The sequence below is a fragment of the Rhinopithecus bieti genome, unplaced genomic scaffold (genome assembly GCF_001698545.2).
Source record: "Rhinopithecus bieti isolate Rb0 unplaced genomic scaffold, ASM169854v2 scaffold_3875, whole genome shotgun sequence".
NCBI classification, from domain to species: Eukaryota; Metazoa; Chordata; class Mammalia; order Primates; family Cercopithecidae; genus Rhinopithecus; species Rhinopithecus bieti.
This window is the reverse complement of record NW_016804422.1, coordinates 2,313,903-2,326,104: the sequence shown is the minus strand read 5'-3', so window position 1 is coordinate 2,326,104 and position 12,202 is coordinate 2,313,903. Positions and strand designations below refer to the sequence as shown.

At 50.6% G+C, this 12,202-nt stretch overlaps 2 protein-coding genes across 6 annotated transcripts in view; both read right to left on the bottom strand.

Moving 5' to 3' along the window:
* The window catches only part of LOC108526934 (cadherin EGF LAG seven-pass G-type receptor 3), a 48,130-nt gene extending 38,454 nt beyond the window's left edge, over positions 1-9,676 (bottom strand). The window contains 5 exon segments of the mRNA XM_017867949.1: positions 363-432; positions 435-595; positions 729-904; positions 9,140-9,174; positions 9,177-9,676. Coding sequence (XP_017723438.1) covers positions 363-432; positions 435-595; positions 729-904; positions 9,140-9,174; positions 9,177-9,252 — 518 coding nt within the window. The 5' untranslated portion in view covers positions 9,253-9,676.
* Positions 9,677-10,518: 842 nt separating this feature from the next.
* NCKIPSD (NCK interacting protein with SH3 domain) overlaps positions 10,519-12,202 on the bottom strand; it is a 14,524-nt gene continuing 12,840 nt past the window's right edge. For 3 of the 5 annotated variants that reach the window (XM_017868159.1, XM_017868158.1, XM_017868160.1), the window contains one exon: positions 10,535-11,423. In XM_017868159.1, the coding sequence (XP_017723648.1) occupies positions 11,220-11,423 (204 nt within the window). In that variant the 3' untranslated portion in view covers positions 10,535-11,219. Of the gene's footprint in view, positions 11,424-12,202 lie in introns of all 5 variants that reach the window. The other 2 variants (XM_017868156.1, XM_017868157.1) reach the window with 1 other exon arrangement.

Here is a 12,202-nt window from a genome sequence, read left to right as displayed (position 1 = left end):
GCCCCGCCCCTCCGCCTGTCTCTCCGCGCCCCCGCCGCCCTCTGGGCACCATCTACTTCACGGCCGGAGCCCCTCCGGCGTGCAGCCCCAGCTTTTTCCGCCCCCACCACAGCATCCCCGACGCTGCTGCCGCCTCCCGCCGCTCCAACATGGCTCCCGGCCGCCCTGATGGTTCACTCCACCTCTGCCCCGGCGCCCGAAACACGGTGGTACAACCCATCGCGCATGGCAGCTCTGAGGACGGAAGCTCTTGACGCCATCTTTATTGAGGACGTGAGCGCTGCTCATGGTGCTGAACAGAGCACCGGGGTTCGCCGCCGTTAGGTCCGCCCTCCCCACTTTCGGCCGCCGCCCTCATCCACCTCCCTCCTTCTAGGGCGCTGTCCCAGCTCTGTCTCTCAGTCTTTTTATCCCCTTCCAGATCTCTTGTCTCCCTTCCTGACCACTAGTTCTGAACCGTGTCCCGGATTTTGGTCTGAAATTTTGGTGCCCATGAGCGTTCTCATGGTTCTTGCAGCGGGTACTGTGTGAAATCTTGGGGTAGAGGGGACGATGGCTGGACAGGGATCTGGGGTGCCAGCACCTCGAACAATTGCTTTAACTATCCGATCAGCTAGTTTTATGAAACCTGTCGCGACCACCTGCTTGTCTGGAGCGCCCCTGCGGAGCAAGAACCGGAGATGACCCTCCCGAGGCGGGAGCAGAGGACGAATTCTTCCCTGCCTTGCCTGTCTCCAGCAGTCTCCCGGGCTCGGGGCCCCTCCACTGGAGGCTGCACACCCTCCGAGGCTGAGGGTCCCGAGTGCTCTGGGATGCCACGTGGAGCCCGGCGTTGCCCCATGGCTGCGGGCCCCGCTTCTTCGGATATCCGCCCCTCGTCTGCCACGACCGCATCCCTTAACCCCTTGAAGGGACTGACACAGAAACTCAGTCCTCCCCCCACCCTCAGTGCATTCCAGCTCTCCCTAAGTAACTCCTGGAACGCGCCGGTCTCGCCAGGCCAATGGGTGGACTTGGCGCAACAGACGTCACAAGAGGAGCGGAGGCGAGGGGTGAAAGCGGAGCACTCCAATCAGAGAGTCATTGTTTCTATTGGCACAATGGGAGGCTCCGCCCCTCACGGAGGACTCGTCGCATGGGCTAGGGGGCTCCAGGGGTTGTCGGCTAAACGTGAGACATAGTCCGGGAGGTACCCTATACGGACTGGCCTCCAAAGGCAGAATCGATAACGAGATGCAGCGCCAGGTGCAGAGGACGCGGGCATCCCGACACCCAGGAAGAGGTCAGGGCCGGGACCCCAGAATGCTCCACAGGGTGCGGCTCCCGCGATGGGGTGGATCCTGGTTCTAACAGGCGAGGGACTCCCGACCAAGGCCTCTGGCCCGCCCCGAACGATACCTATGACATCACCATCAGCCAATCAGTGGGCGCATTCTCTCGCCCCTTGATTTCTCCGCTTCCGGGAGGCGGGGCTCCTGCGGGTCCCACCTCCCGAGCGCCCCTTACGGCTACCAGGGACAGGCAGCAGGTCTCCAGTTGTGCCCTCTCCCGTCTACGAATCTGAGGACCTCCCGAGGATCAGAGCTCTGGGCCAGATACACGGCTGGGGTTCCCACGGGTTTGTGGGTGGGGGTGGAGGATCTGCAGAGGTGCTTAGGGCTGAACTCCTTTGAATGAGAGCCAATCGGTGCAGGGGCTGGAGAGGCGAGTCCCCCAGAGTGGTTTTACGTATTTATTTATTTAGAGACAAGGTCTTACTCTTTCGGAGTGCAGTGGTGATCACAGCTCACCGTAGCCTCGAACTTCCCAGGTTCACGTGATTCTCCCACCGCAGCCTCCCGAGTAGCTGGGACTACAGGTACGTGTCACCACACTTGGCTAATTTTTGCATTTTTTGTAGAGACGGGGGTCTCACCACGTATTGAACTCCCGGTCTCGAACTCCTGGGCTCAAGCAATCCGCCCGTCTTGGCCTCCCGAAGTGCTGGGATTATAGGTGTGAGCCTGGCAACCCAGAAGTGGTTTTGACAGCACCAGCGCTTTCTGGGTCCACAATCTAGTGAGTAGAGGGCACAAAACCTAACGCCACAGAGGGAGACAGGCAGGGGCTCTGCTGGGGAAGGGTGCTAAGGTCCCAGAGGAGGTGTCTGAGTCACCTTCGAGACCTGGCAAGCCTTCTTGCATAAGATGCCCGAGCAATGCCTTGAATGACCAAGGGGGCATCTGCATCTGCAAAGGAAGGGCAGGGAGGGATAGGGATGGGGGGTGGGCAAATGTGCAGAGGCATAAAGGGACTATGGCTGAGGGAAATCAAGCCCTGCCCTCTCACCTACAGGGCTGGCGCTGGCCCCAGCTAACACTCCTTTTGGAGAGCAAAGCTCCTCACTCCTGAGCGGTGAGATCGATTGCAGATCGCTCTCCATGTTGCTCCCTGCTGTGTGTCCCCACTGTCATCCTCCCTTTGTGGCTGTTTTGTGGAGCCCCACTCCTTCCATCTGCACTCACCTCTATGCCCCAGCCCCAGTGGCAGTTCCTAATGCTCCCAGTAAAAAAACAAAAACCAAATGTTGGTGATAGTGGTGATAGTTCTTCTCTCCACCTCCAAATCTTGCCCTTGCCTCCTAATAAGACCCTTATGTGGTTTAACCTCATTCTATTTTTTTTTTTTTTTTTTTTTCTTGAGATGGAGTTTCACTCTGTCACCCATACTGGAGTGAAGTGGTGTGATCTCGGCTCACTGCAACCTCCACCTCCCAGGTTTATGCGATTCTTCTGCCTCGGCCTCCCAAGTAGCTGGGATTTCACGCACCCACTACCATGCCCAGCTAATTTTTGTATTTTTAGTAGAGACGAGGTTTCACCATGTTGGCCAGGCTGGTATCAAACTCCTGACATCTAGTGATCTGCCCGCCTTGGCCTCCCAAAGTGCTGGGATTACAGGCATGAGCCACCGTGCCCAGCCTATCCTCATTCTCTTATCAACTCCCAACTAGAGGTCCACCCAGGACCTAGAGACCTGGATTTGAGGCTCTTGGGGGGCAGATGGAGATATCAGAAGACCAGAGGGTAAGGTTGTGGCAGATACTGCCTGCTAACACTTCACAGCGTCTTTCCTTCTCCTGCCTTTTCCACCCCACCCTGTGTTTGTCTACTCCCAGCCAGGTGTACCTTTCCAGGAGAAGACCTGGCCAACCTGTCCAGCTCAATTATTCAGCAGTTCTTTGACCTCACTGAGATCTCCAATCCATTGTACATCATCTCAGCTATTGACCTGTGCCATTAGCCTTACAGAGTCCAGTGCCATGGCAACTCCCTGCCCTGTTCTTCTTAGACAAACTTGCTGGGTTAAAATCTAACCCCAGTTAAAACAGACTATGTATTCTTTGCCTCTAGCGCAGCAGAACATTGCTGGAGGAAAACAAACCACCATGATAATTGGTCTCATTTTATATTCGTGACCACAAGCCTCAGTATTATATTGGAGGGCCTATCCAGTGCAGTAGGGCAAGAAAAATAATAAAAAGTTATGAAGATTGGAAGGGAAAAAAACTCATTCCCAAGCAGTAGGATTGTATATGTAAAAATTTCAAAAGAACCTATACGTAAGTTGTTAGAATGTGTTCGGCAAAGTTGTTGGACACAAGATCAATATATAAAAATCAGATGTAATTTCTGTATGTCAGCAACAATTAGAAAATAAATTTCTTGGCTGGGCGTGTTGGCTCAAGCCTGTAAACCCAGCACTTTGGGTGGCCGAGGCGGGAAGATCACCTGAGGTCAGGAGTTTGAGACCAGCTTGGCCAACATGGTGAAACCCTGTCTCTACTAAAAATACAGAAATTTAGCCAGGCGTGGTGGTGGACACCTGTAGTCCCAGCTACTCAGGAGGTTGAGCCAGGAGAATCACTTGAACCTGGGAGGCAGAGGTTGCAGTGAACGAGAAAAACAAACAAAAGAAAAGTAATTTCTTAAAAACAATGATGTTTACAATAGCATCAAGTAATATCAAATGCTGAGGAATAAACCTAATGAAAGATGTGCAAAGACTACATACACACATACAAAAAAACTATAAAACATTATTGAGGAAAATAAAGACATAGGCCTGGCATGGTGGCTCATGCCTGAAATCTCAGCACTTTGGAGGGCCAAGGTGGGTGGATCCCTTGAGGTCAGGAGTTCAAGATCAGTCTGGCCAACATGGTGAAACCTCATCTCTACTAAAAATGCAAAAAAATTAGCTGGGCATGCTGTTGTGCACCTGTAATCCCAGCTACTCTGGAGGCTGAGGCAGGAGAAGTGCCTGAACCTGGGAGGCAGAGGTTGCAGTGAGCCAAGATCATGCCATTGCACTCCAGCCTGGGCAACACAGCCAGACCTTATCTGAAAAAAAAAAAAAAAAAAAAAAGTTAAAAAAATGAGAAAGACATAAAGTGAAAAATTCTTCCAAGATTGGAAAAGTCAATATTATAAAGGTGCCAGTTCTCTCAAATTGATATATGGATTCGATGCAACTTCAGTTAAAAATCCCACTAGATTTTGTGTGTGTGTAAATTGACAATCTAGATTTGGCAGCCTGAGCAACATAGCAAAACCCCATCTCTACAAAAAATACAAAAATTAGCCAGGTGTGGTGGCACATGCCTATAGTCCCAGCTACTTGGGGAGGCTGAAGTGGGAGGATCATGTGAGCCCTGGGGAGGTTGAGGCTGTAGTAAGCTATGATCACCTGCTGCACTACAGCCTGGGCAACAGAGCGAGAGACCCTGTCTCTAAAAAACAAATGAAAATAAAAAATAAAAAGAAACCAAGATTGTGTGGTACTGGTACGAGGATAGGAAGACTAATGGAACGAAATTCAGAGACGGGCCTGAAGATGTGTGGAAACTTGAATTTTGACAAGGGTGGCTCTTCAGAGCCAACATGAAGAAAGCATTTCCCCCCGCCCACCCCCAGGAGCAACCCCTATTAACTGAAAGAATAGGCTTTTCAATAAATGATGCTGGATCAGCTGGATATCCATATTGAAAAAAATGCGTCTCCTTTTCACATGCCTTGCATATCCCCTCTCCATATAATTTGACCATCTGGAGTAAAAAGAAAGATGAAATATACAGTTCTTAGAAACAGTATAGAGACACCTTGGTTTTTTGTGTGTGGGGTTTTTTTTTTTTTTTTTTTTTTTTTTTTTTGAGACAGAGTTCACTTGGTCACCAGGCTGCTGGAATACAGTGGTGCATCTTGGTTCACTGCAACCTCGACTCCCTGGTTCAAGCAATTCTCCTGCCCAGCCTCCGAGGTAGCTGCGATTACACCGGCATGCACCCACACCCAGCTAATTTTTGTATTTTTAGTATAGATGGGGTTTACATGTGGCTAGGATGGTCTCATCTCCTGACCCTGTAATCCACCCGCCTCAACCTCCAAAGTGTTGGATACAGGCGTGAGCCAGCTCGTCTGGCCAAGAGGAATCTTGAAAGATGACTTTAAGCAACTTTTTTTTTTTTTTTTTTTTTTTTTTTTTTTTTTTTACAAGATGGTGGGGGCTGGAGTGCAGGGTGGCTATTCCAAGTGTCTATGAAGCAAAAATTAAAAAAATTTTTTAGAGATGGGGGTCTCACTTTGTGGCCAGCCTGGAGTACAGTGCGCGATATAGCTCCTGGTGCCTGACTTCTAGGCTCAAGGGACCCTTCTGCCTTGGCCTCTGAGTAGCTGGACTACAGGTATCGCTTCCACCACACCCAGCTAACTTCTTTAATTTTTTGTAGGGACAGGGTCTTATCATTTTGCCCAGGTTGGTCTGGAACTCTTGGGCTCAATGATCCGTCAACTGCTTTGTCCTCCCAAAGGCTGGGATTACAGGCATGAGCCACCAGCCAGTCAACGATTTTTTTTTTTTTTTTTGAGACGGAGTTCGCGTCTGTCGCCAGGCTGGAGTGCAGTGGGCTGATCTCAGCTCACTGCAAGCTCTGCCTGCCAGGGTTATGCCAGTTCTCCTGCCTCAGCCTCCCAAGTAGCTGGGAGTACAGCGCCACCCACTCGCCCTGGCTGTTTTTTGTTTTTTAGTAGAGACGGGGTTTCACCGTGTTAGCCAGGATGGTCTCAATCTCCTGACCTCATGAACTGCCCGTCTCGGACTCCCAAACTGCTAGGATTACAGGCTTGAGCCACCGCGCCCGGCCAAGATTTTTTAACAGGACAGGATTGTCTAACAGGACATAAAATGTACTAAAGGAAATAATAAAACTAATCAAGTACTGATAAATTGGATTATGTAACAATTAAGAACCTTCTTTTATCAAAAGACATTAAAAGTAGAAGATATTTTAAGATAGAACATTCATGGACTCATATCCTGAATCCATACTACAAATCAATAAAATATACACAAACAGATAAATGGGGCAAGAGATTCGAATAGTTACTTCACAAAAGAGAACATTCAAATAATAATGAAAAGGTGCTCAACCTCTTTAGTCATCAGGGAAATGCAAATTGAAAAAAATAAATACTGGTCAGGTGAGGTGACTCACGCCTGTAATCCCAGCACCTTGGGAGGCTGAGATGGACAGATCACTTAAGGCCAGGAGTTTGAGACCAGCCTGGCCAACATGGCGAAACCCTGTCTTTACTCAAAGCACAAAAGTTAGCTGGGCATGTTGGCCCACACCTGTGGTCCCAGCTACTCGGGAGGCTGAGGCAAGAGAATCACTTGAACCCGGGAGATGGAGGATGCAGTGAGCTAAGATTGCATCACTGTACTCCAGCCAGGGCAACAGAACAAGACTTTACCTCCAAAAAAAATGCAGGGGAGGTGGAGGCGGGGCGAGCTATTCTACCAGAATAGCTAAAATAAAAATGACTTGACAATACCAAGTTTTGGGAAAGACAGGGAAAGCTTGAACTCTCTGACACTACTGAAGGAGCATACATTGGGTACAACTACTTTGGAAACCTATTTGGCAGTATCTGCCTGTGACCCTAAAATTCCACTCTTTATTTGGGAATATATCCTCCAAAAATAATGCATATGAGCAACGTGAAGACATGTACAACAGTGCTCCTGGCAGCAGTATTTGCAATAGACAAAAACTGGAAACAACTGAAAGGCCATCAACAGTGGATGGATACACCGGGTGCGGTGGCTCACGCCTGTAATCCCAGCACTTTGAGAAGCCGAGGCGGGTGGATCACGCAAGGTCAGGAGTTTGAGACCAGCCTGGCCAACATGGAGAAACCTTGTCTCTATTAAAAATACAAAAATTAGCTGGGTGTGGTGGTGTGTGCCTGTAATCCCAGCTACTCAGGAGGCTGAGGCAGAATTACTTGACCCCTCATCCTGGGGTTGGCATTATGCTTGTGCAGCTTATGGCTCAGCACATGTGCCAGAGACACGGTGCCAGCACTTTTTTTTTTTTTTTTTTTTTTTTTTTTGGGTCTCACTCTCACCCAGGCTGGAGTGCAGTGGTGCGATTGCTCCTGAGCATAAGTGATTCTTCCACCTCAGCCTCCCGAGTAGCTGGGACTACAGGTGCGGGCCACCACATCCAGCTAATTTTTGTATTTTTTGTAGGGATGGGGTCTTCCTATGCTGTCCAGGTTGGTCTCAAACTCCTGGGCTCAAGCGATTTTCCCGCCACAGCCTCGCAAAATGCTGCGATTACAGGCATGAGCCACCCGCATACTTACACGCCCATTCCTAGCTGTAGCTTCAGAAATTTCTGACCCAGAAGTCAGCCCAAACCCCATCACTGTCCCCCAAAATTTGAATTAGTCTCAACTCTACCCAAACACTACCCTTTCTTGGGGTGGCTTAATGCTCTCTCTCATTGCCCTTCCTACTGCCTAGCCACATATCACATCTACCAACCTTCCATGCAGCCATAGATGTGTTCTATCAAAGACAGTTCCCTCCCCAAGAGGACTTCTCTGGCTAATCATAATCTGCCTTTGGTTGTAATTTTGTGTTGTGAGGCCACCACAAGGGTGTTTGCTGAAGAGGCCCTGGAGTCCCTCAGAGCATGCTTGCTACCAGGAGTCAGCATTTATGTAACTTCATCAGCTGGGGCTTCTGCTTCTCTTACAAACAGGTGCCAGGGCCCACCTTGGGCAGAAGTGAGTAGAGGCTTCTGCCATGGGGCCATACCTTGTTTGACCTAGGTGCCAGCACTGGGACCGATGGCACAATACAGTCCTACCGTTCCCACAAGGTTTGTGTGTGCATCATGACAGGAAACACGGCAAGTCACAGAGGCTGTCCAATGTCCCTGTCTCAGCTTCCTGAGGACCTGTGCTTTCTACTGAAATACACTATCTCATGAGAATACTTCCCTGCCTTCCGCACCGCAGTGAGAAAGGAGTTGTGACTGGAAGTCAGTGTCATCAACTCTGGAAATGAAAAGGGAGGCCAAATGTCTCCAGGGTTAACAGTAGTAACCAGGTCGGGCATGGTGGCTGATGCCTGTAATCCCAGAATTTTGGGAGACGGAGGTGAGTGGGTCACTTCAGGTCAGGAGTTCAAGACCAGCCTGGCCAACATGGCGAAATTCCATCTCTACTAAAAATGCAGGAATTAGCCGGGTGGGGTGGCGGGCACCTGTAATCCCAGCTACGGGGGAGGCTGAGGCAGGAAGAATTGCTTGAACCCAGGAGGCAAGGGTTGCAGTGAGCCAAGATCATGCCACTGCACTCCAGCCTGAGCCACAGAACGAGACTCTGTCTCAAAAAAAAAAAAAAAAAAAAAAGGGGGCTGGGCCTGTAATCCCAGCACTTTGGGAGGCTGAGACAGGTGGATCGTCTGAGATCAGGAGTTCGAGACCAGCCTGACCAACATGGTAAAACCCCATCTCTACTAAAAATACAAAAATTAGTTGGATGTGATGGTGGGCACCTGTAAGCCCAGCTACTCGGGAGGCTGAGGCAGGGGAATCATCGCTTGAACCCGGGAGGCAGAGGTTGCAGTGAGCCAAGATCACGCCATTGCATTCCAGCCTGGGGGACAAGAGCAAAACTCCGTCTCAAAAAGAAAAAAAAAAAAAAAAAGTTAGTAACCAGGTTGTGTCCCACAGAGCTTTACTGGGGGCCAAACACTGTCAACCCCTCCTCAGGTCCGTGTGAGCCTGTGCACCTGGCCTTCTGACAGAGTCAGCGGTGAGCAGGGCGTCCCCCACCAGGCCCCATACTTTGCTCCCATGGGTTTCCTATGGAATGTTCCTGCCTCAACTTCTGAGAGCCTCTTGCTGGGGAGTCCCATCCTTAGCCCTTGCCTCCCTGTGCTGCTTTACCTTCTTTTTGGAAGGATAATTGCCCTCTGTTTTCAGCACCCCAAGGAGAAAGAATAAGCAGCGTCAGTGATTCCTGATGTGTGGAACCATCTGATGAATGAGGAGTTTGGGTAAAAAATAAAGGGAACTGATGAAAACCACTTCTGTGTGAAGCACAGTGGTGTGTGCCTGTAGTCCCAGCTGCTCGGGAAGTGAAGTGGGAGGACTGCTTCAGCCCAGGAGTTGGACATCAGCCTTGAAAAGATAGCGAGACTCAATCTAGAAAACAGAAACAAAAACACTTCTGTTGTCTGCCTGTGGGTTTCTGACTCTGCTCCCAGACTTATGGCGAGAACTTCTTTGCTAACTCAGGAGCCCACAAGAAAGAAGTTTTTGCCAAATTTTGGCCCTGAGTTCCTCTAAAACAGTAATGGAGACCTAACCCCATGCTTGTTAAGACCCTCTTTCTGCCCTACCATGATTACCAAATCTCTGCTGAGGTTGTAAGATGAGGTGATCTTGGGGAAACAAGGACAAATGGGGGAAGAAAATAGGGCTGGACAGGTCCAAGCATTCAGAGGCCAGGGCTGGGGGTAGGTAGGGGCCTGCTTGAGAACAATTATGAAGGACAATAGGGTTTCAACAGGGGGACAGTACCGGTATTCAAAGCAAAGCAAAAGATGTAAGTGAAAGATGTAAGTGGACCGGTGCAATGGGTCATGCTTATAATCCCAGCACTTTGGGAGGCCAAGGCAGGAGGATCACCAGAACTGAGGTGATCGAGACCAGCCTGAGCAACACAGTAGGACCCTGTCTCTACCAAAAAAACCTTTAAATTAGCTGGGCATGGTGACTACTGTAGTTTCAGCTACTCAGGAGGCTGAGGCAGGAGGATCACTTGAGCCTGGGAGGTCAAGGCTACAGTGAGCCTGGGTAACAGAGTGAGACCCTGTCTCAAAAGAAAAAAAAAGAGAGAGAAAAAGAAAGATTAAGTGTGTAAGTGAAGCCTGGAGATGCAGACACCTGCAAATGGGCCACTGGGGGGCACTTGGCTGTGGCTGGGGTCCGGGAGAAGTGGGAGCTCAGGAAAGAGAGGCTGGAACTGGGCTCAAAGGACCTTGAAGGCCAGGCCTGTCAGGGTCCATCACCTCCTCAGGCTGGAGAAGTCAGTGCAAGCTGCAGTGATGGGGTCCTGAGGCCCCAGTACTTATGCCCATCCTCTCCCACTGTCTCCCAAGATCATACAGGGAAGCCTGTTTCCAGATGCCTGTGATTTATTTCCAAAGGAGAGCTACAGCACATAGGAAAATACACATGGCTTTTCAGTCTACATTTTTACAGAGAAAAGAGATTCGGTCATTGGCTTTCTCAGTGCCATCATCCTGTTCCATAAGGCTCTGGGATAGATGGCATGTCTCCAAGATCCCGCTTTCAAAGCAGCAGCTTGGCCAAGGCCTCTGGGGGTAGGAGTGAAGGGCAGCGACCCCCATGTGGGGGTAGAGGGGAGCACATGAGCAGCACTCACTGCAAAGCTAAGGCAAAGAATAGAGCTGGTGGGAGATGCCTCCCTTCACCCCAGGGGCATGGCTTGCTGAGGCCCAGGATACAGACCAGGAGGGGTGGGGACGGGGGTCTGGTCCAGCCTGGAGCAGCAGCAGGACTCTGAGTGTACACGTGGGTGTGGGGTGAAGAGGGGGGCATGCTGAAAAGGAAGCCTACCAGGGTATAGAGGAGTTTTAGCTTGCATATTCCCCCTGCCCCAGAACAGCTCCCAGACCATGGTCCCCAATCCTACACTTGGCCCCTCTCGTGAGTTCTACTTCAGGTGGGGGGTCCTGCTCAGGTTCCTTCTGCCACCTTATCCCCTCCCACTGTCAGTGCAAAACATTCTTAGGGCCAAGCCCCTGAGTCCCCTGCACACTGACTGGAGCTGCAGGGAAGGGAGGACAGCAAGATGCTAGCTGGGAGCCTCCCCCAGCACCGGGAATTCCTTGCACATCTCTCGGACAATCATGCGGTCCATCTGGCACTGGGGTGAGGTCTCCTCCTCATTCAGGATGCGTCGCAGTACGGCCTGCAGGTCGGGGAGCCGGTGGCGGTGCTGCAGGTAGGGTGTGGTGCGGACTACAGCATGCATCAGGGAGAGGTACTCCATGCGCAGCTGTGGGAAGAGCAGGCCAGCTCAGGGACCCCAGGGAAGTACTGCAACCACCACTGGTCAGGGACAGGACCCCACTGTCCCACAGACCCCAGGGCTGTGGACCTAAATATCAGGGCTGCATCCCCAGCACCCACAATATACCTGGCGCAGAATTGGTCTTCAATAGTTTTTGAGTAAGTGAATAAATGAATCATCCCAGCCACCGACAGCCCCAGGTATGGGGCCTGCCCAGGGAAGTCCTGCCCATCCTTTGAAGCTGGTCCCTCAAGGTGCCTCTGTCTGTCAGTCAGAGGCCCTCTGCTTCTCATCCTATCCTCTCTTGCCCTGGAAGATCTCGTGCACATTCCCAGCTTCAAATAGTGACCCACTCTCACACCTCTCACCTAGAGCTCCCCTGTGAGCTCCAGACGAGAATATTCAACTGCCCACTTGTCATCTCCTGCACATCTCACAGACCTCAAATCCACATATCCACAATCAAACTCATGATCTTTCCCATCCTCCCAGAGTTGAAGGATTTCTCATGTTCTTACCTTTAGAAAGAGCACTGTTGTCGATTCAAAAGCACAGGCCTGAAATATGATGTCCTCTTTCTTCTTGTCTCCCACATATCTCATATTCAAGCCATGTCTAAGACCTGGCCATCCTACCTCCTACATATGCCCCGAATTCATCTCTAACAGCCTCTCCTCCAATCTATACTCCCAGCACCTCTGGCTGAACCAGTTCCAACAGCCCTTATTATATATGTGTGTGTGTGTGTGTGTATTATATATATA